At 46.1% G+C, this 24,923-nt stretch overlaps 2 protein-coding genes across 6 annotated transcripts in view; one reads left to right on the top strand and one right to left on the bottom strand.

Moving 5' to 3' along the window:
* The window catches only part of GSE1 (Gse1 coiled-coil protein), a 390,922-nt gene extending 386,665 nt beyond the window's left edge, over nt 1-4,257 (top strand). For all 5 annotated transcript variants that reach the window (XM_070451438.1, XM_070451439.1, XM_070451440.1 and 2 more), the window contains one exon: nt 514-4,257. In XM_070451438.1, the coding sequence (XP_070307539.1) occupies nt 514-648 (135 nt within the window). In that variant the 3' untranslated portion in view covers nt 649-4,257. The remainder of the gene's footprint in view (nt 1-513) is intronic.
* Nucleotides 4,258-5,109: 852 nt separating this feature from the next.
* Nucleotides 5,110-24,923, bottom strand: part of GINS2 (GINS complex subunit 2) — a 35,507-nt gene continuing 15,693 nt past the window's right edge. The window contains exons 3-5 of the mRNA XM_070451441.1: nt 8,660-8,759; nt 5,914-6,040; nt 5,110-5,759 (exon numbers count right to left, since the gene is read on the bottom strand). Of these exons, the coding sequence (XP_070307542.1) occupies nt 5,634-5,759; nt 5,914-6,040; nt 8,660-8,759 (353 nt within the window). The 3' untranslated portion in view covers nt 5,110-5,633. The remainder of the gene's footprint in view (nt 5,760-5,913; nt 6,041-8,659; nt 8,760-24,923) is intronic.

Here is a 24,923-nt window from a genome sequence, read left to right as displayed (position 1 = left end):
CAGTTTTGAAGGGAAGTTGTGCTCTTGAGAGATCCAGACAATCTTAGGGGGTAAATTCAGGAGTCACCTGAGGAGGGGAGTGTCCTCTGTTTGCAGAACATGGACCTGGAAGGGCGAGGGGCTGTGTGTATGCGCCTTTGGGGGCTGGTGTACTGCCCATGTCAGTCTCCCCTGTGATGTGCTCAGGAGAATGGAGGGAAGGAGGAGAGCTCTTGGGACAGGATGGACACCCCCACACACACAGCTGTGACAGCGAGAACCCCACTGGCTTCCTCCCACCCATGGGAGGGGGGTTGTCATGTGTTTGGGGCTTGAACGTCTTGGTAACTTCAGCCCAGACCTGAAGCAGCAAAAGCTGGACAGTGACAGGGCTGGAGCTGCGAGAGCGGCAGACAGTGCTGTTGGGAGAGCCAGCAGGGCTAGAAGAATCCAAGGTTCTGGAGCAGTTAGAGCGCATCCCACACCCTTCCTTACTGTGTCCACTGCGGGTCTGACATGAGTCTCTTTCTCCAGGAGCTGAGGAGCCAGAAACAGAAGATTGTTTCAGAACGGGAGCGACTCCAGGCGGAACTGGATCACTTACGGAAGTGCCTTGCGTTGCCTGCAATGCATTGGCCTAGAGGTTACTACAAGGGTTACCCGAGGTGACGGTTTCCCTTGCACTAGGCCGAACCTATAGTATAGAAATATTATCTATTTTATTACCTTGAATATTTAATATTTTTCACTGGGAGGTTTGACGCTTAAAAAAAAGAGAATGTGCCATGCATGAAGCAAAGGATTCCAGGCTCCAGAAAAAAAGAACGAACTCGCCTTGACTTCAATGCAGTTGACTCACCTTTGTAATTCACCAAGCAACCCGTGTTAAGACACCCATAGTTTTTTCCTTTTAAAGGCGGTTTTATCCTTTCCCACGTCATCATTTTTTAGTCTCAAGATGAAGGCTCCATTCCCAACACTAAGATTTGACCACTTCCAGCCCCCGGGTGCGTAAGGCGGAGCGGACTGCCGGGGCGCCGTGTTGTGTGTTGCCAGGTCCTTTGGCCTCAGGAACCCAGGCTGCTCTGGCCGTGGGGTGGCTGGTCTCGCTCCTCCCCAGGATTGAGACCTGCCCCAGCAGAAGGAAGGTGGGGTGCATTCTAAGTAAAGGGCTTATTTGTTTCAGTTATTTTTCCGCAAAATTTTCCTCAAAGCAACAGGTCCTAGGAGCACACAAAGCAACAGTACTGAAGCCTCACCCGAAGGCTTTTCCCCGGAAAAGCTCTTACCTAAAGATAGAATGAATCGACAAACTGAAGGTACCTTTTTATTCCTTCGTGGGGGAAGATGTACAGAGCTCTATGTATACATTTATCCACACCCACCCGATTGTTACTGTGGTGGGGGTGTTTTCATACAAACGTAAATTTTGAGAGAAAAGTCAAAGGTGCTTCAGCCTTGTACTGTGTATATATATTAAAAAACAAAGTTTTGTATGTTTTTATTACTTTAATTATTGTTATAAAAAGCCTGCCATTTTTAATACGTGGTTTGGGGGATTTTTTTGTTGTTTGTTTTCCTGTTTGGGGGTTTTGTTTGTTTTTGTTTTGTTTTTCTGGGCAAAAAAAAAAAAAAACCTTGCTTTTAGTGTTTGTACTGCTGCTGGTCAGGACATTATTGAAGTGTTTTTAAAAATTAAAGAAGAAGAAAAGTAAAAAGAGCTTACCACTGGCGCCTACGTGAGCACTTCATTTTTGAGTTGCACCGGAGAGTGATGTAGAAAGCCATGGTTCCTCCTCCCCTCCCCGGGCCCTCCCCGGCTCCTCCCCCGGCCAGCGAGGCGCTCCTGGTCTCCACCTTCACACCGTGAGAACCTTTGAGGGGGGAGTGGTTTCTGTGACAGGGTGCTGAGGTGTCTTACAGCAGTCTGAGCAGGAGCAGAGTAGAAACTCTAGGGGCTTGATTTAGATGCAGAGCTTTGTAGCAGCCTAAAGGCAGGGTGAACCACATGCGACAGAACCTCTCCTCGTGGACTCACTGTGATGAGCTCAGGAGCTGCTGGAAACGGGGATAATCGTATCAGGGCGAAGCGCAGGGCCGGGGGAGCCCACCCTCCTTGCCCCGGTTGCTGCCGGTTCAGGCTGGGTTGCATCTAGATCAAGAAGGCAGCTCTTGCCCCATGGGCCTAAACCACAGGCCAAAGCAGCCAGTGGTTGGTGTGACTGGGTGGGGGGTGACGAGGGGACCCACACATCAGGCCATGTGCGCCCCTCCTCCCCAGCCTGGGGACAGGCTGGCTGACCTTCGGGAAGGCCAGGCGCTGTGACCATGGCCACGCCCTCAGCCCAGACCTTAGCTGCGCAGAACAGCTTGCTGGCAGATGGCATTGTGTCACTTTATCTGTTCCCACGCAGTTTGCTTTGTACGCCTGCCAAGAATCTTCCAGTTATTAGCAAACTCAGACAAAAAGTGCCGCCAGTATTATCAGCAGTCAGCAAGCACTTTCCTCTCTACAGAAAGGACTTGAGAATTGAGAGCCGTTCTGGGGGCCTCCTCCCCTGCAGAGATATGGAGAGCACCATGTGCCACAGGTGGGGACAGGTGTTTAGAGGGAGCCCCACTGCCAACAGTCAGGGCAAAACATCCCTGAATTTCTCTATTTAAAACCTGCTTGCTGTTTCTGAAGGCCTAAGGGTTACATCTTGGCACTTCCCCCAGTCATCCTCCTCCATCATAGAAAATATCTGGCTGCCTCTGCTCCCGGGCGCTGGTAAAGGGCCTTGGCTAGAAGCAGAGGGAAGACTAGACCTGATGACAAGATGGGAAAAGCACAGCCCGGGCCCGTCAGCACCTGGCGGGGGCTCCCTTGCCGCTGTGTGGTGGCTGGGGTGGAGTTCGTGGACACCTGCCCAGGGGTGGCAGCTCTGCCCCTGAGCTAGTTTTAACAGCTCTCCCCTTCGGAGTGGCACCCCCCACCTACCTGTGAGAATCTCTGAATATTCTAGGGCTCAAGAAGAAATGTGACAATCAGAATATAAATACAGACCAGTAAGGCAGCATGAAGAAAGAAAAAGGTAACAGAGGGTCTTGTGAAAACAAAAGTGTACCTTTCTGAGACAGTATACCCAATCATGGCCCCCCTCCCCCCCCCCACTTAACAGTTTATAATCTGAAAACTCTTCTTCTAAAAGAACATAGTAGCATCAGTCTCTTTTCAGTTTGGGCTTAAAAGCTGAGACAAATATGGAATCCCTGAAGCTTTTTGTTCAGCTATTTCACACTGAGTTTGAAAGACATAGTTCAGAAATATAGCAAATTTGCTCTAGAACGGATTCTGGAACTTTTGTGTCAGTATTTTTGTGACCTGAAGAAGTTTTGCTAAACTTGGGTACCTGCCAAAGCTGAGTTGTGCAGCTCTGTGCATTGAATCAGATCAGTAGAAACAAACCAGAGCTATCCCCCCACGCTTGGCACTGCACGACCTGATCATTTGAAAATGAGCCTTTGTTTCATAGAAACAGGCAAACTGGCATAAAATATCATAATCTATTATCTCACATAAGTGACCAATAGTTTAGTCTATATTCTAAAGGAAATGCAACAATTGGCAGCATGCAAAGTGCTAAAAAAGATTATACCCTCAGGGAAATTAAAAAAATATTAAAAGGAGCCCACACCTTCAGCAAACTAGCGAATAATAACAACAGGTAAACTAAGTCTGTGTGTGGGGTGGCGTTCCATCGAGTAGCTCACGATGCTGCCCCATCTCCAAATCTAAGTCACATACCCCGTTTCCCTCTGAGCCATGGTTTAAAAGTGTAGACAGTTCCAGAGACCCACCACCAGATGGGGATGGTTAGCACAGGAAGTTGCTCCTCTTACAGTGTAGATTAGCCACTTAGCAGCAGCCCCGTACTCTTCTAGTAAACAAGCTATTGGCGTCACTGCTTGCAGTAGCCTGTCCCCCCACCTTCCGATCCAGTGCTGAACTAGACTCCTTAACTCTGCCCTGAGCCGAGGAGGACCACCAGCCCGTCGAGCCGCCCTGCTGTGCCTGTGCTAACTGCTGGGACAGTCAACCAGGACTCGGGGGGAGGAGGAACGGTGCCTCGGTCACTCTGGGGGCAGTTTAGATGCTGTGAAATTAAACCTGTTCTAAGTGTACTTGTTTGAATTAACTGTATTGTAATATTATTTGTTGAATGTAGTAATTAGGTATTTATGAATATATTGCTGTAATTTCTGACAACATCCAGAAAATAAAATCTTCCTAAATCATGTTAAGAGAAAAAATTTTTTTATGTTATAGTAAGGGGAAAAAATAAGAACTCAACAATTCTACAGTTTTACAAGTACAGTGTGAAGACAGATTCAACTGGACTTCAGCCCGGTTTTAGGAGAAGGGGTGAAACTATGGAGACCAAGTCTTCTGGGTCCTAGTCCCTCTGTGTGTGGCCTTCAGTGTTCAGACACAAGCTGCTGTCTAGAGGGACATCGGGGGCCCACGGGGCTGGAGAAGCAGCGCTCGGGCATAAACACTGAAGGTGAAAACACCCGCAGGTACTCCTCAGGCCCAGTGGGTCATGTGATCACACACACAGCCCCTTCCAAAACCCTGGAGATGGCAGGTGAGACTGTCGGGAAGCGGCTGGTGACTGAACCTGCTCCTTACAGGACTGGGCAGTCATCGCCCCCCACCCCCGACTTGAGGAGAGGTATTCTGTAAGGAGCCGAGCGGTGCTACCGCTGAAGAGGCTCCTCCTAGGGAAAAACAGGACTCTGCCCTGAGCCACGGCTGCCTCAAGCATGTTGTCCCCTCAGTCCACCAAGAACCACTGCCTCAAGCAGGCTGTCCCCTCAGTCCACCAAGAACCACCGCACAGGCCCCATTTTCCCCTGGCATCTTGGCATAAGCTTCACTTACACATGGAATTCATTTTCCCTACTTTCTTGCTGATAAACAACCTTTTAGACCTTGCCCAGAAGCAGCCAAGCGAATAAGAGACACCCACGACTGTGGGCTGGAAGTGCACACTGTTTGCTAAACCTCCCAGTCTGGTCTGGTCTGTCACTAGCCACTGAGCCTGCTCCCTTCACGCGGGAGTGATGCAGGGAAAAAACCCAAAGAGAACCAGGTGATTCCACCTTTATTGTGTATCGGGGCTTAATGAGAAACACGGGTCACCGTCACTAGCCGAGTGCTCATCTGCTGTCCCGCACTGTGTGAACAGTCTCTGAGGAAGACTCTGAATGTAGCCCAAGAGAAAGGCCGTGGCCACATCACCATCCTGCCATATCTTATCTTAAAAACAACACTTGCCATCACTGAACACTCACCTGCACACGACCGTCCCGTGCAGGAGACGGGCTCTGCTGGGGAACGCGCTCATTCTGCCAGTGCTTTATCTTCCCCCGTAAAAGGCAGCTGGCTCCCAGACACAGATGAGGAATTACAGAATGTCTTGACTGAGCATAAGCCTGTTGCTTTCCAACCAGGTTATAAACCCATTCCTTCCTTCACTGCACTTTTTTTCATAGATTCACAAGTGGTCTAGAAGTCCAGAAACGTGAGTATCTCTGCCATGTCCTGAACGCTCACGCCGCCTGGTGCGCCTCCTGCCAGCAGATGCGGGCCTGGACAAAGCAGTCCTTGCCTAGAAGTCCTGAGACTGGGCGCTGTCCGAAGGCTGCAGGTTTGTGCGGAGTTTGTACATGTGGTTGAGCGCTTGTGTGAGGAAAGCCCCACTGGTGTTGATCTCCATCAGGGTCAAGTTATCCAGCTAAACGTGAGGGAAAATAGCTGGTTTAGTTTTTTATTTCAAGAAAGGTTAAATCTACTGGATAAAAATAAAGAAGCAATGAGCAATGATTTTCTAAAGCCAGCTAGGGCACGGCTCCTGAGCAGACACAGGCCTCCCTGCCCGTCATGCGCACCTTGGCGTGTGCCTCCTGCTGCCTCACGAAGCTGTCGGCAGACACCCGGAACTTGGCTATGCGAGTGTCCCACACGTCCTTGATCAGGGTCCGGATCTCATCTGCTTTCGGGATGTTGTCCGAAGCACTAAAGGAAGAAAAGGTGAGATAAATTGCACAGGGAAGCATGCAGTAAATTAAGCCAACATCCAGGGAAAAATGGCTTCTTCCTAAACTGCTTAGATTTAGACAGAAATGCACAAGCTGTTCCGAGGCCCAGTCTGTTTCACTTTTCAGTTTTAAAATGTAAGGATTTCTAGCAGTCAACCTGGGCGCCAGAAAAATTCAGCCAGGATGCTCACTGAGTCGGCTGTGCTCATATTAGCTGTCCTGGGCAGCCTGCAGTACAAGCACTTGTTTATTCACTGAAAAAATTGAGGTATCGGAGCAGCAGCTCTGAGCTGGTCCTCCCCTGTCTTGGGATAACTGGGTGCTCTGTGCTGTGGTCTGTACAATTTCCACCTAGAATGCATCTCTTTCAAAGGCTGGCTCAGAGGTCATGACCTCTAATGCTAACACCCCAGGGCTACAGCCCACCAGGGAAAGCAAACGAAGGCTGTATGCCAGGCAGTCCTCGGCACTACACAGCACTTCTATCCTCACAGAAGCCCGTGAAGGTCAGAGACTGTCCTGCTCTACAGAGACAACAAAGATACATTTGCAAAAGTTACAAAATGAAAAGCAAATCAGCATAAGTAGCACACCCATACACAGCAAATTTGGGGTAGAAGTCTGGCCTGGAGTCTGCGCAGGGCACTGACAGCCTTCCTGTGACACATTCTTAAACTAACCTTAACCTCTGAAGGAAGAGACAAGCTAAGACAAAAGCAGAGGCTAACATCCTTCACCAGGAGTCCTGGGATGCACTCCAGGGACTACAGGCTGGATAAGCCTCCACAGGCTACAGTGAGCTCACGAGTGGAGACCAAGAGTCAGTGGTATAAAGCTGATGTAGGAGATTTTATTTAAGACCCAAACATCTGGATCTTGCAGTCTGAACAGCAGGGAACAAAGGCCTCCAGCTCCTTGTGAACTGCACTGCAGAACAAGGGCCCCTTCGCTGAATGAACAACTGTAAGGAATTATGAAACAGGGGTTTTGATAGGACTGTGTACACGATACCCTGAACTTCAAAACCTAAAGATGCGCAGACCTCCCCTCTGCTTCTGTATTCTTTCTGAAGCCACTCCCCTCCAAGGTAGCCCTCTGGGTCCCCCGAATGACACCCCGTCCCACCCATGCCTGAACACCCTCCTGGGGACGTGGCTTCCGCTCCCCTGCCCTCACCAGGCACGCGGGTCCCAGCAGCCCCGCTCCACAGCCCTGTCTCTCACCTGCTGTTCTGTCCTGCCGACCCCCTCTCCCTTGACAGGTGTCCCTCCATCCTCCAAGCCATGGAGCCCTCCCCAGGCAGTGCCAGGGTGAGGGCTGCATCAGGCTGTTCTGACAGATTATCACACCACACCGGTACCAGGGCCCCATCTCTGCCCCACAGAACCGGAACTCGGGCCTACAGGACCAATTCCTCTGCCTAGTGGAACACTTAGCAGGTTGTACAAGGAGAGTGTTGTGAACTGCACAACTGCTGCCTTGGGTCAACTCAAGGACAAGCCCACGGGACCAAGTCTCCACTTGAATCCGCAGCGCTGTGCACGGGGCCCAGCCAATTAAAAGGTGCTCAAGGTTTGAAAAGGTTGGCATTGTGCAGACTACATTCTAAGTTGCTCCTAAGCAACGCTGTCTATACCTGCCTGCTTTCTCCGCTGATTCATTCATTTATTCACAAACACGTGAGCAACAAACATGTGAGCACCAGGCACTGCTGGGGCACAAGACGGTCCCTGCCCGTGAGAACAGGGGCAGGGGCGGAGGAGTGGCCCAGGCAGACGCGGTGAGAGGAGAGCGGCTGACAAGTGCTATGGAAGGTGCGGAGCTGCCCTGGAGACGGGGATGAGGACAGGCGTGCTTACCGGGGGGGAGGGCCTGTGCTAAACCCAGGAGGGAGGCGGGGACGGGGACTCCTGGGCAGAGGGCACGCGCACGTGCTCTGAGGACTTGGACCTTCTACTTATGTGCAGAAGTGAGAGGCTAGCGTGACCCCAGGCCCAGGAGAGAGAGGAAGGCCTGCAGAGCTGTGAGAGGGAGAAGAGGGAGCCAGGCTATGCGGCGTGAACGCCACGAGCAGGACTGCAAGTCTAGAGAGGCTCCAGAGGGCAGGGGAGGCCCGAGGCAGCCTGCTCTAGAGAAGCGCCCTCCGGCCGAGGGAGGAGCCGACAGGGAGCCCGCCCCAGGGGCCTTTCATCCAGCTCAGAGTCACAGGCAGACGGGAGCCTGGCCCTTCCCTGTGCAGGAGACGGAAGCGCTCAGACACCCAGGCCCCAAGAGAAAAGGGGTGCAGCCTGACTGACACGGTAACTGCCATGAAGGAAAAGCCGCTGTTAGGGAAGGAGGGACTGATACGGAGTCCAGTGACAAGAGACGGCTAGGGCGCAGAGCAGAAAGAACAGGGGTTGAACAGGAGAGGGAAGGACAGAGGAAAGGAAAGGAGGGAGCGGGAGAGTCAGAGCCCAGCCAGCGTGTGCGCGCCCGACACCTCCAGGCTGAGGGCTGCGGCGGAGCGGGGTCCAGACCCGCTGGCTCCCCTGGGAACGAGCGGGGAGCACCGACGCGGGCGGGCATGGGCTGTGGGCTCCGCTGAGCTACTCACTGATTCAACAGCAGTTTGGTGAGCTCCATGTAATAAGGGCTGGGCATAGGCGTAAAAGTTTCTTCCTTTCGTTCATGATCTCGAATCTTCTCCAACTTTTCTGAAATTTAGAAGTGAAAACACTTTACTATGACCATAAGCAAAATATATATTTAAAACCGTCCAAATTTACCAAGTGGGTTTCTCAGGTGGCGCAGTGGTAAAGAACACACCTGCCCAAGTATTTATGTTATCTCATCGATCAACTAATAGAAAAAAACCCACCACTTTTTGAAATATCATTTTTTATCACTAACTAGATATTACAGGGCTGATTTCCTCAAACCTCTAAGCTTCTCTTAGAGAAGGTGGTAGATTTGGTTATAACTGTTGCTGAGCCTGCAGAATACATGACTGAGAACAGTAAGAGCCAGTTCTTTTCTCTGGGAGAGTGAAGTATTCTACCTCTGATGCAAGTGGAGATGATAGTAACTAGTGACTGGCGAAGTTTCCTTCTTCATATCAAACCTTGCTTAGGACTTCCCTGCTGGCACAGTGGAGAAGAATACACCGGCCAATGCAGGGGACGTGGGTTTGATCCCCGGTCCCGGAAGATTCCACATGCCCTGGGGCTAAGCTTAGAGCCTGTGCTCTGCAACAAGAGAAGCCAGCACAGTGAGAAGCCCGTGCACCACCACCAAGAGCAGGCCCTGCTGGCTGCAACCAGAGGGGAAGCCTGCACAGCAAGGAAGATTCTGCACAACCAAAGATATTAAAACACACATACATACACTGCTCAGAAGAGAGCAAGACAACCTACAACTAACAGGGGCTTCAAAGCCCCAAATCTGGAACCAAAGTGCTGAGTCCAATTCCATCCAGCAGGAACGAGCCGCACCGGTCCTCCCCTCTGTCCTTCCTCCTGGCTGAGAAACCCCGGTCCTGAACCAGCTGCCGCTGTGGCAAAGGCGTGCACACACCACTCTGCCCTGGAGCCTCCTCTGAAATGACTGCCCACCCATCCCCGGGGCCCACCCCCTGCCATCCTTAACCCCCCCATCCCTGTTCAGCCACACACTTCCCGCCCACCCTCTCCAGCCTTCTACCCGACGCCTAGCAGGGCACCCGCACACTCCCGCATCCCAAGGGGCGTGCTGGACCCCCTCTCACTGAACAGAACACGGCGTGGCAGCTGTCCTCACTGCTGAGTAAGCCCTGTCTCACTCACCAGTCCGTCAACTTCCACGCAGCACCTTTCGTCTTAAAAAGAAAACTCTCCTCTGACGCCCCATGGTCAACGCCCCGCTCCCAGTCTAGCCCAGGGTGGCCCCAGTCTCAGGAAATGGCACCCCCAGCTCCGCCAGCAGCCCCGGTGGGCACCCTCACTTCTCTCTGATCCCACGGCCTGTCCCGCAGCAAATGCTCCCCATCCTGTCTTCAAAACACACCTGGACCCCAACCACATCTGCCTACGCCCATCGACCCAGTGGTCGGGCCACCCTGAGCTCCTGTTGGTGACCCCACCCACTCTCTCCACACTCGTCTTCCCCACACCACGGACAGACTCTCCCTTTCCACATCTACCTCGGAGGATAAAACACCTCTGTCTGATCTCTGCAGCAGAGACCAACGCCCAGTGTGGCCCGGGGTGGAACAGCAGCAGCTTGCACATCTCCGCCGGGTCACAAGAGCGGCCCGACCACGCTGCGGGCTGCTCCTCAGAGTGAGCAGTCAGTCCTGTGAGCTGGCAGTTCCAGGGCTCTAGGCGTTTGTTTACCCAAGAGAAATAAAAACAAATATCCACAAAAAGACTCAGACACGCTGTCCACAAGCAGCCTTGACCACAACAGTCTAAAATGGGGAACAACCCAAACATCCACCAACAAAAGAGTGCGGACAAGCTGTGGAATACTCACACAGTGAATGAAACAATATTCAGGATAAAAGAATAATGTAACAACACATGCAACAACAGGGGCAATGAATCGCAAGAACATTACGCTGAATTAAAGCAGTCAGAGCTAGGACTTCGCTGGTGGCCCGGTGGCGAAGATGCCACACTCCCAGTGCCGGGGTCCTGGGTTAGATTCCACATGCCAGAACAAAAGCGTTCACACACCATGGCTGAGACCCAGTGCAGCCAAATAAATACTGGAAAAAAGCGAGAGCAAAAACTGACATGCTAGATAATTCCATTTGTATGCCAGCCAAGAACAGGCGGAACTAATCCACGGTGGCAGAAGCAGCAGTGGGCCCCTTGTGGACTGAGGAGTGATGTCCACTCCTGTCCCCACAGGATGGCCCAGGTCCGTAAGAAGGCCCAGAGTAACTCTCCCCACACCTTCCCTCTGACTCGGGGCTCCCACCAGACAGGTTTGTGCCCCACATCACCTGGGACTAGAATAGGCCAGAAAGGGAAGAGTGCCAATAGAATCAGGACCTTGGTGTGTGGGGAGCCAGCAAGGGCGGGGGGGGGCGGGGGGGTCCCTGCTTAAAAAAAAAAACCCTCAAAGCCTAACGAACTGGAGTTTCCTGTCATGTTTCTGGACCACCAGCTGCACACACCCCTTTGGGATACAGACTAAAGACAAAATGCTCACGCAGTCTTTCTTAACCTGTACTTGAGTCACATCTGGCTCCAAATGTCCAAGCTTCTAGGAGGCAGGGGTGCCTGGGTGATTCTCAAAGGGAAGGGGACAAACTCGTTCAGAGGCTTTTCAAATTCTATACTCCCCCAATCCCAGCCCTAAATAAATTTGAGAGTCTTCTCTATAATGAGCCATTCATATCTCCAAGGTGAGGAAAAGCCTGCAAAGATTTAGGATAAAGACAGACCACCTCTTTGACCCAGTATTTTCCTGTTTTGTTTTTTCCAGCACCTTTATACTGAGGCATAATCAACATACCATGCAATTCACCCATTCAATGGTTTTTAATACAGCCACAGAGTTGTGCACCCATCACTTCAATCAACCTTACAATATCTTCACCGCCCCAAAAGGAACCCCATAATCTTTCTATAACCCACTCAAACCTCCATCCCTAGGCAACCACTAATTTCCCTTGTCTTTATGGGCCTGCCTGCTCAGGACAACTCATCATAGAAACTGAATAACATGATATTCGGTCTTTGTGTCTGCCCTCACCCCCAGCACTTAATGTAACATTTTAAAGAATCATCTGTGTTTGTACCCTGTCACAACCTCATACCTTGAGATGGTCAAAACAATACTGCCTCGTATGGATGATGCCTTATTTTCACACATTCTCTATAATGTAATGCGTTCTTTGTAATGACTCAGCTCCTCATGCTGGTCTGTACTTTTTTTTTTTTTAATTAGAATATATGTTCCCTTAAATTCATATAACATCTTCAGTTTTAAAGCAAGTACAGCTGATAGTGGAGACAAGACGGCAGTGGGAGGGACGTGAGCTCACCTCTTATGAAGACACCAGAATCACAACTAAGTGCTGAACAACCATCGACAAAAAAAACGCTGGGACCTACCAAAAAAGGTATCCTACATCCAAAGACAAAGTAGAAGCCACAATGAGATGGGAGGTGGGCCACAACTGACATGAAATCTATTACCACATCTGTCAGGTGGGCAAACCACAAACTGGAAAGTAATTATATCCCAGAGGTTCTTCCACAGGAGTGAAAATTCTCAGGAGTCACACTCCCCTGACTGGGGGTCTGGCAACTGGACGAGCAGCCCCCAGAGCGTCTGGTTTTGCAGGCAAGCAGGAACTGACCGCAGGAGCTCCACAGTACAGGGGGAAACAGAGACCTCACAAAAACTTGGACCAGACTTACCTGCTGGAGATGGAGGCTGGGACCCTCATCACACTCAAAAGTTGTTGCACGGCAAAGGAAACCATAAAGAAAAAGAAAGGCCACGGATGGGAGAAAATATCTGCAAATGAAATGATCTACAAAGGCTTTTATCTGCAAAATTTACAAACAATCCATAGCACTCAACAATAAGAAGACAATCCAATCAAAATGGGCAGAGTGCTTCCCCAGTGGCTTGGTGGTAAAAAATCCACCTGCCAATGCAGGAAACGCAGGACTGATACCTGGTCTGGGAAGAACACACAGGCCTCGAAGCAACTCAGGCTGTGCACAACTACTGAGCCCGTGCTCTGAGCCTGGGAACCGCAATGACTGATCCCAAGTGCTGCAACTGCTGACACCGCACACTCCAGAGCCCGAGCTCCACAATAAGAAGTCACTGCAAGGGGGGCCCCCACCACTGGGGAGGAGCCCCGGCCACCTGCAAGTACAGAAAAGCCCGAGCAGCAGCGAAGACCCAGCACAGCCAAAATAAATAAGCTCTTTTTAAAAAATGGGCAGAAGATCTAAACAGGTATTTCTCCAAAACGAAACAGAGGGCAAAAAGCACATAAAAAGATGCTCAACTCTTTAATTATTGTTGCTGCTGTTCAGTGGCTCAGTCATGTCCGACTCTGCAAACCCATGGGCCAAAGAAATGCAAGTCAAACCTTCAAGGAGATATCACCTCACACCAGTCAGAGTAGCCATCACCAAAAAGCCTACAAACAATAAATGCAGGAGAGGATGTGAAGAAGAGGAGACCCTCCTACACTGCTGGTGGGAATGTAAATTAGTGCAGCCACTATGAACGGAGAACAGCATGGAGGTTCCTTAAAAAACTAAAACTAGAACCAGCGTATGATCCAGGAGTCCCGGTCCTGGTAGTGTATCTGGAGAAAACCATGGTTCCAAAGGATACATGCACCCCAGTGTTCACTGCAGCACTGCTTACCCAAGACATGGAAGCGACCCAAATGTGCATCGACAGATGAACGGATAACGAAGACGTGGTGCATACACACAACAAAATATTACACAACCATTAAAAAGAATAATGGCATTTGCAGCAACATGGATGAACCTGGAGGTTATCACACCAAATAAACTACAGCAGACAGAGAAACACGTATATGGCTTATATGTGAAGTATAAAACAAAACAATACAAATGAATTTATTTACAAAATTGAAACAGACTCACAAAAGACAATCGTTAGCAAAAAGGAACAGAGGACGGGAGGGATAAATTGGGAGTGGGAAAATCACACACACACAACTATATATAAAATAAATAACCAACAAGGACCAACTGCATAATACAGGGAACTCTGCTCACTATTCTGCAATAACTGAAACGGGAAAGGAATGCGAAAAAGGTAGATACATGTATATATACAACTGACACTATGCTGTACACAGGAAACTTTATTAATCAACTAAACTGCAATATAAAGTAAAAATTAAAAATAAAAATAAACAAATGGGACCTAATTAAACTCAAAAGCTTTTACACAGCAAAGGAAACGATTGAAAAAATGAAAAGACCCACAGAATGGGAGAAAATACTTGTAAACGATTAGACCCATGAGGGATCAATCTCCAAATTTACAAACAGCTCAGGCAGTTCAATACAAAGATAAACAATCCAATCAATTAATGGGGATAAGATTCAACAGAAGGTTTCAAAAGAACATATACAGTTGTGCAAGAAACACATGGGAAGATGCTCAATATCACTAATTATTAGCAGAATGCAAATCAAAACGACTATGAGATATTACTTCACACCTCAGTCAGAAAGGCCATCGTCAAGTGTACAAACAATGCATGCTGGAGAGGGGGTGGAGAAAAGGGAGCCCTCCTTCACTACTGGTGGCAATGTGAGTTGGTGCAGCAATATGGAAACCAGCAGGAGGTTGCTCAGAAATCCAAAAACAGAGCAACCCCACTCCTGGGAATATACCTGGCCAAAACTTTAATTAAAAAAGATACATACACCCTATGTTGATATCAGCACTATTCACAATAGACAAGACATGGAAGCAACCTAAATGTCCACTGACAGATACAGAAGACGTAGCGTGTATACACACATGCACGTGGAATATTACTCAGCTACTGAAAAGAAGTAAGATAATGCCATTTGCGGCCACATGGCTAAACCTGAAGATTATCGAACTAACTGAATTAAGCCACACAAAGACAAATGTCACATGATATGGCTTAGGCACAAAATGTAAAAAAAAAAAATTATAGAAATGAACTTACTTCCAAATAGAAACAGATTCGCAGACTTAGAAAACAAACTCGTGGTTAGCAAAGGGTAAAGGCACAGGGGAAAGATAAACTGGGAGTTTGAGACTGACATACACATATTACTATACACAAAAGAGATGACCAGAAAGGACCTATTGTATAGCCTAGGGAACTCTCCTTAATATTCTTTAATAACTGAAATGTGAAAAGAGTTTCAATAAGAGTAGATATATATAAATAACTGAATCACTTTTTGTACATGTGAAACTAACAAAATATGGTTAACCAACTATTTTGTTGTTCAGTCGCTAAGTTGTGTCTGACTCCTTGTGACCCCATGAACTGCAGCACACCAAGCTTCCCTGTCCTTCACTATCTCCTGGAGTTTCCTCAAAGTCATGTCCATCCAACCATCTCATCCTCTGTCACTCCCTTCTCCTCCTGCCCTCAGTCTTTCCCAGCATACGGGTGTTTTCCAGCGAGTCGGCTTTTTGCATCAGGTGGCCAAAGTATTTCAAGCTGGATTTAGAAAAGGCAGAGGAACCAGAGATCAAATTGCCAACATCCTTTGTATCGTTTAAAAAGCAAATGAATTTCAGAAAAACATCTACTCCTGCTTTATTGACTATACCAGAGCCTTTGACTGTGTGGATCACAACAAACTCTGGAAAATTCCTCAAGAGATGGGAATACCAGACCACCTGACCTGACTCCTGAGAAATCTGTATGCAGGTCAAGAAGCAACAGTTAGAATTGGACATGAAACAACAGACTGGTTCCAAATTGGGAAAGGAGTATGTCAGGGCTGTATATTGTCACCCTGCTTATTTAACTTAGATGCAGAGTACATCATGAGAAACGCTGGGCTGGATGAAGCACAAGCTGGAATCAAGATTGCCGGGAGAAATATCAATAATCTCAGATATACAGATGACACCACACTTATGGCAGAAAGTGAATTAGAACTGAAGAGCCTCTTGATGAAAGTGAAAGAGGAGAGTGAAAAGTTGGCTTAAAGTTCAACATTCAGAAAACTAAAATCATGACATCTGGTCTCATCACTTCATGGCAAATAGGTGGGGAAACAGTGGAAACAGTGACAGACTTATTTTTTGGGCTCCAAAATCACTGCAGATGGTGATTGAAGCCAGAAAATTAAAAGACGCTTGCTCCTTGGAAGGAAAGTTATGACCAACCTAGATAGCGTATTAAAAAGCAGAGACGTTCCTTTGCCAACAAACGTCCATCTAGTCAAAGCTATGGTTTTTCCAGTAGTCATGTATGGATGTGAGAGTTGGACACATCTTTCCTTATAGAAAGCTGAGTGCCAAAGAACTGATGCTTTTGAACTGTGGTGCTGGGGAAGACTCTTGAGAGTCCCCTGGACAGCAAGGAGAGCCAACCAGTCCATCCTAAAGGAAATCAGTCCTGAATATTCATTGGAAGGACTGATGTTGAAGCTGAAACCCCAATGCTGAACGGGTGGCCGAAATAGCTCAGTTGGGAGAGCGTTAGACTGAAACCCCAATGCTTTGGCCACCTGATGTGAAGAACTGATTCATCTGAAAAGACTCTAATGCTGGGAAAGATTGAAGGTGGGAGGAGGAGGGGACCACAGAGAATAAGTTGGTTGGATGGTATCACCAACTCAATGGAAGTGAGTTTGGGTAAACTCCAGGAGTTGGTGATAGACAGGGAGGCCTGGCATGCTGCAGTCCATGGGGTCAGAAAGAGTCAGACACAACTAAGCGACTGAACTGAACTGGCCAAAGTATTAGAGCTTCAGCTTCAGCATGAGTCCTTCCAATAAATACTCAGGACTGATTTCCTTTAGGATGGACTGGTTGGATCTCCTTGCAGTCCAAGGGAATCTCAAGAGTCTTCTCCAGCACCACAGTTCAAAAGTATCAGTTCGTCAGCATTCAATCTTCTTTATGGTCCAACTCTCACATCTGTACATGACTACTGGAAAATCCATAGCTTTGACTATACAGACCCACTACACTACAACATGAAATAAAAACAAAAATAAACATACAGTACCTAACTAAAACTCAAAAGCTTTTACACAGCAATGGAAACCAAAAATAAAACGACAAGACAACCTATAGAGTAAATGTCTGCAGACAATGAGACCAAGAAGGGATCCATCACCAAAACTGACAAAGAGCTCATGGAGCTCAATATCAATAAAATCCAGGGCTTCCCTGTGGCTCAGTGGTAAAGAATCCGCCTGCCAACGCAGGAGACACAGGTATGATCTCTGATCCCCAGGTCCGCAGAGCAACTAAGCCGTGCTCCACAATAAGCATGTGCTCGAGACGCAGCAACTGAGCTCACAACCGCCACCACTGAGGCCCGCGCGTCTAGAGCCCATGCTCTGCAGCAGAAGCCACGTAAATGAGAAGCCAAAGCACTGCAGCTAGAGTACATGCAAGCTATTTTATTTAGGACGGATAAACAATAAGTTTCTACTGTTTAACACTGAGAACTACATCCACCCTCCTGGGATAAACCATAATGGAAAAGAATATTAAAAAAAAAAAAGAATGTATGTAACTGTCACCACCCTGCAGAGCAGAGATGGGCACAGTGCTGTAAATCATCTGTGCTTTTTTTTTTCCATTTATTAGTTGGAGGCTAATCACTTCACAGTATTGTAGTGGTTTTTGCCATACATTGACATGAATCAGCCATGGATTTACATGTGTTCCCCATCCCGATCCCCCCTCCCACCTCCCTCTCCACCCGATTCCTCTGGGTCTTCCCAGTGCACCAGCCCCGAGCACTTGTCTCATGCATCCCACCTGGGCTGGTGATCTGTTTCACCCTTGATAGTATACTTGTTTCGATGCTGTTCTCTCAGATCATCCCACCCTCACCTTCTCCCACAGAGTCCCAAAGTCTGTTCTGTACATCTGTGTCTCCTTTTCTGTTTTGCATGTTGGGTTATCAATATGTACAAATCCCTGTAGAGCAGAGATGGGCACAACACTGTAAATCATCTACACTTCCATTTTTTTAAAAAAAGAATGAGATAATTTCCATGTGCAGCAACATGCACAGACCTTCAGATTATCATACTAAGTGAAGTAAGCCAGACAGAGAAAGAAAACAAAGACAAATATCATGTGATATCACTTGTGGATTCTAAAAAAAAAAAAATGATACAACTAAATGTATTTACAAAACAGAAACAGACTTGGTAAACAAATTTATGCTTAGCAAAAGAAAAATGTGGAGAGTAAAAATAATTTGGGAGACTGACATATACACACTACTGTATTTATAATAAATAACCAACAAGGACCTACAGTATAACACAGGTAACTCTGCTCACTATTCTGTAAACCAAAATGGGAAAAGAATCTGAGAAAGATACATGTAATACGTATCACTGAGTCACTATGCTGTGCATGTGAAACAAAAAATCATTGTTATTCAACTATACTTTAATATAAGATAAAATTTTTTTTTAAAAAAGCAAACAGGACCAAATGAAAGTCAAAAGCTTTTGCACAGCAGAGGAAATCATAAAGAAAATGACAAGACAACAAACAGACCAGGAGGAAAAATATGCAAATGATGAGACAGATAAGGGATTAGTATCCAAAACTGACAAAGAGCTCAGGCGGCTCAATATCAAAAAACAAACCCCCCCCTCCCCCCCAAAAAAAACCATCAAAAAATGGATGAGTGCTACATAGACATTTTTCCAAAGCAGACACATAGATGGCAACATGCTCTTGAGAACATGCTCAACATTTTCAATTGTTAGAGAAATACAAATCAAACTACAATAAAATACCACTTCACACTGGTCAGAATGGACATCATCAAAAAGTCTACAAAAAATAAATGCTGGACAGTGTGCAGAGAAAAGGGAACACTCCCACACTATTATTATCAAGGAATAGTGGTGCTGGAGATGACTTGAGAGTCCCATGGACTGAAGATCAAACCAATCAATCCTAAATGAAATCAATCCTAAATATTCATTGGAAGGGCCAATGCTAAAGTTCTAATACTTTGGCCAATCAATGTGAAAAGCCGACTCCCTGAGGCTGGGAGAGACTGAGGGCAGGAGAAGAAGGGGTGGCAGAGGATGAGATGGTTAGATCTCATGACTGACTCAATGGACATGAATTTGAGCAAACTCTGGGAGACAGTGGAAGACAGAGGAGCCTTGGTGTGCTGCAGTCTGCGGGGTGGCAAAGAGTCAGACATGACTTAGCGACTCAACAACAGTCACTCTGGAGAACAGTTTGAAGATTCCTTAAAAAACTAAAAATAGAGCCACCATATGATCCAGCATTCGTATTCCTATGGGTACAAAGAAAACCATGGTTCCAATGGATCCATGCACTGTGATGTTCACTGCAGCACTGCTTACAATACCCCAGACATGGAAGCAACCCAAATGTGCATGGAGAGATGCATGGATAAAGAAGATGTGGTACATACATACAATGGAGTATTACTCAGCCATTAAAATGAATAAAATAATATGGATGAACCTGCATTAACATATAGATTATCATACTAAGTAAACTAAACCAAAGAAACACAAATATCATATGAAATGGCTTATATGTAAATTCTAAAACAAAATGATACAAATGAATATATTTACAAAATAGAAACAGACTCACAGATTTAGAAACCAATCTTATCCTTACCATAAAGGAAAAGTGGAGTGGAGATATACTGGAGTTTGGGATACATACACACACTACCATACTTAAAATCAATAACCCACAAGGACCAACTCTATAACTCAAGGGACTGACACGCAGGGTGTCAGCTGAGAGCAATGAGAAGCAGCCCCTTCAGCTAAATGTCCAATAGCTGCCTCATCCCACTGAACAATATACAAGCCCCCCCTCAAAACACCCCCTACCAGTACTCCAAAAATGGTCAAGGGGCTGGGAGAAAACTCCCCACCAGCCAACTGGTGGGAATTTCCCTACCACAGCACGTGCACACACTCACCACTAACCTGCGGGGGCCACTGGACTCATTAGCTGCTCATAAACATTCCATGAATACATATGTCTAATTATATGAAAAGGATATGTGCAGTAGAGCCTCTGCTGCTGTCTGTCAATCAAGGTTGTCAATTAGTGACCCTCCTCAACTATGCAAATGATTTTCCCTTAAAAACTTGTACCCCAGCCCTATAGGGCCCGGCCTCCCCTGGAGTGGCCCACCTCTCTCTTGAGGTGTTCTCTCTGTTCTTTCCTTTTCTCAGTCACTCTTTTGTGTCCGACTCTTGGTTACCTGTCCTTTATTGTTAATTAACTTTCTTGTAATGGTTCAGTTCAGTTCAGTCGTTCAGTCGTGTCCGACTCTTTGAGACCCCATGAATCGCAGCACACCAGGCCTCCCTGTCCATCACAAACCCCCTGAGTTTACTCAAACTCATGTCCATCGAGTCGGTGATGCCATCCAGCCATCTCATCCTGTCGTCCCCTTCTCCTCCTGCCCCCAGTCCCTCCCAGCATCAGGGTCTTTTCCAATGAGTCAACTCTTCCCATGAGGTGGCCAAAGTATTGGAGTTTCAGCTTCAGAATCAGTCCTTCCAATGAACACCCAAGACTGATCTGCTTTAGAATGGACTGGTTGATCTTCTTGCAGGCCAAGGGACTCTCAAGAGTCTTCTCCAACACCATAGTTTAAAAGCATCAATTCTTCAGCACTCAGCTTTCTTCACAGTTCAACTCTCACATCCATACATGACCACTGGAAAAACCATAGCCTTGACTAGATGGACCTTTGTTGGCAAAGTAATGTCTCTGCTTTTTAATATGCTGTCTAGGTTGGTCATAACTTTCCTTCCAAGAAGCAAGCGTCTTTTAATTTCATGGCTGCAATCACCATCTGCAGTGAGTTTGGAGCCCAAAAAAATAAAGTCTGACACTGTTTCTACTGTTTCCCCATCTATGTCCCATGAAGTGATGGGACCAGATGCCATGATCTTAGTTTTCTGAATGTTGAGCTTTAAGCCAATTTTTTCACTCTCCTCTTTCACTTTCATCAAGACGCTTTTTAGTTCTTCTTCACTTTCTGCCATAAGGGTGGTGTCATCTGCATATCTGAGATTATTGATATTTCTCCCGGCAATCTTGATTCCAGCTTGTGCTTCATCCAGCCCAGCGTTTCTCATGATGTACTACTTTGCATATAAGTTAAATAAGCAGGGTGACAATATACAGCCTTGACATCCTCCTTTTCCTATTTGGAACCAGTCTGTTGTTCCATGTCCAGTTCTAACTGTTGCTTCCTGACCTGCATACAGATTTCTCAAGAGGCAGGTCAGATGGTCTGGTATGTCCACCTCTTTCAGAATTTTCCAGAGTTTATTGTGATCCACACAGTCAAAGGCTTTGGCACAGTCAATAAAGCAGACATATATGTTCTTCTGGAACTCTCTTGCTTTTTTGATGATCCAGCAAATGTTGGCAATTTGATCTCTGGTTCCTCTGCCTTTTCTAAAACCAGCTTGAACATCTTGAAGTTCACGGTTCATGTATTGCTGAAGCCTGGCTTGGAGAATTTTGAGCATTACTTTACTAGCGTGTGAGATGAGTGCAACTGTGTGGTAGTTTGAGCATTCTTTGGGACTGGAATGAAAACTGACCTTTTCTAGTCCTGTGGCCACTGCTGAGTGTTCCAAATTTGCTGGCATATTGCGTGCAGCACTTTCACAGCATCATCCTTTAGGATTTGAAATAGCTCAACTGGAATTCCATCACCTCCACTAGCTTTGTCCGTAGTGATGCTTTCTAAGGCTCACTTGACTTCACATTCCAGGATGTCTGGCTCTAGGTGAGTGCTCACACCATCGTGATTATCTGGATCATGAAGATCTTTTTTTTACAGTTCTTCTGTGTATTTTTGCCACCTCTTAATATTTTCTTGTAGTGGTAGGACCTTAGATTCTTTTTGGGTCCTTACTGAAAACTAAGGCCCACAGGAGGAAGGGTCTCCAGACTCTCTTTCCACTAACAGAACTCTCTGCTCACTATTCTGTAATTACCGAAATGGGAAAAGAATTTGAAGAGTAGACACATGTATATATACAACTGAATCACTACACTATACACCTGAAACTAACAAAACTTTCAGTTCAGTTCAGTCGCTCAGTCGTGTTGGACTCTTTGCGACCCCATGGACTGCAGCACACCAGGCCTCCCTGTCCATCACCACCTCCCGGAGTTTACTGAAACTCATGTCCATTGAGTCAGTGATACCATCCAACCATTTCATACTCTGTCACCCCCTTCTCCTCCTACCTTCAATCGTTCCCAGCATCAAGGTCTCTTCAAATGAGTCAGTTCTTCACATTAGGGGGCCAAAGTATTGGAGTTTCAGCTTCAACATCAGTCCTTCCAATGAACACTCAGGACTGATTTCCTTTAGGATGGACTGGTTGATCTCCTTGCAGTCCAAGGGACTCTCAAGAGTCCTCTCCAACACCACAGTTCAAAAGAATCAATACTTCGGCACTCAGCTTTCTCTATAGTCCAGCTCTCACATCCATACACAACTACTGGAAAAACCATAGCTTTGACTAGATTGACCTTTGTTGGCAAAGTAATGTCTCTGCTTTTTAATATGCTGTCTAGGTTGGTCATAACTTTCCTTCCAAGGAGTAAGCGTCTTTTAATTTCATGGCTGCAATCACCATCTGCAGTGAGTTTGGAGCCCAAAAAAATAAAGTCTGACACTGTTTCTCCATCTATTTGCCATAAAGTGATGGGACCGGATGCCATGATCTTAGTTTTCTGAATGTTGAGCTTTCAGCCAACTTTTTCACTCTCCTCTTTCACTTTCATCATGAGGCTCTTCAGTTCTTCTTCACTTTCTGCCATAAGGGTGGTGTCATCTGCATATCTGAGGTTATTGATATTTCTCCCAGCAATCTTAATTCCAGCCTGTGCTTCCTCCAGCCCAGCATTTCTCATGATGTACTCTGCGTATAAGTTAAATAAGCAGGGTGACAATATACAGCCTTGATGTACTCCTTTTCCTATTTGGAACCAGTCTGTTGTTCCATATACAGTTCTAACTGTTGCTTCCTGACCTGCATACAGGTTTCTCAAGAGGCAGGTCAGAGATAGGAACAAAGATAATGTCAATGGAAGCTTGCAATTTCTAATTAAACATTGATTGCAAACTTAAAAAAAAAAAAAAGAGGCAGGTCAGGTGGTCTGGTATTCCCATCTCTTGAGGAATTTTCCAGAGTTTGTTGTGATCCACACAATCAAAGGCTTTGGCATAGTCAATAAAGCATAAGTAAATGTTTTTCTGGAACTCTCTTGCTTTTTTGATGACCCAGCGGATGTTGGCAATTTGATCTCTGGTTCCTCTGCCTTTTCTAAATCCAGCTTGACTATCTGGAAGTTTACAGTTCACGTATTCGTGAAGCCTGGCTTGGAGAATTTTGAGCATTACTGCACTAATGTGTCAGATAAGTGCAATTTTATGGTAGTTTGAACATTCTTTGGGATTGGAATGAAAACTGACCTTTTCCAGTCCTGTGGCCACTGCTGAGTTTTCCAAATTTGCTGGCATACTGAATGCAGCACTTTCACAGCATCACCTTTTAGGATTTGAAATAGCTCAACTGGAATTCCATTATCTCCACTAGCTTTGTTCGTAGTGATGCTTCCTAGAAAGGCCCCCTTGACTCCACAATCCAGGATGTCTGGCTCTAGGTGAGTGATCACACCATTTTGAGATTATCTGGGTCGTGAAGATCTTTTTTGTATAGTTCTTCTATGTATTCTTGCCACCTCTTAATATCTTCTGCGTCTGCTAGGTCCCTACCATTTCTGTCCTTTATTGAAGCCCATCTTTGCATGAAATGTTCCTTTGGTATCTCTAATTTTCCTGACGAGATCTCTAGTCTTTCCCATTCTGTTGTTTTCCCTATTTCTTTGCACTAATCACTGAGGAAGGCTTTCTTATCTCTCCTTGCTATTTGGAACTCTGCATTCAAGTGGCTATATTTTTCCTTCTTTCCTTTGTTTTTCGCTTCTCTTCTTTCCACAGCTATTTATAAGGCCTCCTCAGACAGTCATTTTGCTTTTTGCATTTCTTTATTAATCAACTAAACTACAATATAAAACAAAAATAAAAATAAGCAAAGGGGATGTAATTGAACTCAAAAGCTTTTGCATAGCAAACTATAAAAAAAATTAAAAGATAACCCTTAGAACGGTACAAAATATTTTCAAACAATTAGAGCTACAAGGGGTCCATCTCCAAAATTTATAAAGTCATGCAACGTGATATAAACCCAATCCAATCACACAATGGGAAGACGACTCCAAAAGACTTTTCTCCAAAGAACACATATAGTTGTGCAGGAAGCACATGAGAAGAGCTCAACATCACTAATTATTGAAAGAACACAAATCAAAACTACAATGATATCACCTCACATCTGTCAGAAAGGCCAACATCAACAAGTGTACAAACAATAAATACTGGAGAGGATGTGGAGAAAAGAGAACCCTCCTAAACTGTTAGTGGCAGTGTAAGTTCGTGCAGCCACTATGGAAACCAGTATAGAGGTGCTCAGAAATCAAAATTAGACCTATCATATGATCCAGCAACCCTCCCCTAGCATCTAACTGGGCAAATATATACTTCAAAAAGATACATGCACCCCTATGTTCATAGCAGTGCTGCTTATGATAGCTGAGACACGGACAATACCTAAATGTCCCTCAACAGATAAATTCATAAAGAAGATGTGCTACATCTATACACTGTGGAGTGTTACTCAGTCATTAAAAAGAATGAAATAATACCACTTGCAGTACCATCAGTAGACATGGAGATTATCATAGCAAGTGAAGTAAACCACATAGAGAAAGGCAAATATCACATGATATGGCTTATATGCAGAATCTAAAAATATACAAATGAACTTATTTGCAAAACAGAAACAGACTCAGACTTAGACAAAAGCTTACCATTACCAAAAGAAAAACTTGGAGTGAAGTGATAAACTGGTAGTTTGGGATTATGCACTGAAATATTTAAAATGGATAACCAACAAGGACCTACTGTATAGCACAGGGAACTGTGATTAAAAGTCTCTAATTATTTAAATGAAAAAAGAATTTGAGAAAGAGAAAATACATGTAATGTGTTTATAACTGAATCACTTTGCTGTACA

The sequence above is a fragment of the Odocoileus virginianus genome, chromosome 20 (genome assembly GCF_023699985.2).
Source record: "Odocoileus virginianus isolate 20LAN1187 ecotype Illinois chromosome 20, Ovbor_1.2, whole genome shotgun sequence".
In the NCBI taxonomy this organism is placed as follows: Eukaryota; Metazoa; Chordata; class Mammalia; order Artiodactyla; family Cervidae; genus Odocoileus; species Odocoileus virginianus.
Note: the sequence above shows the minus strand (reverse complement) of the source record. Positions and strands in the feature narration are given on the sequence as shown.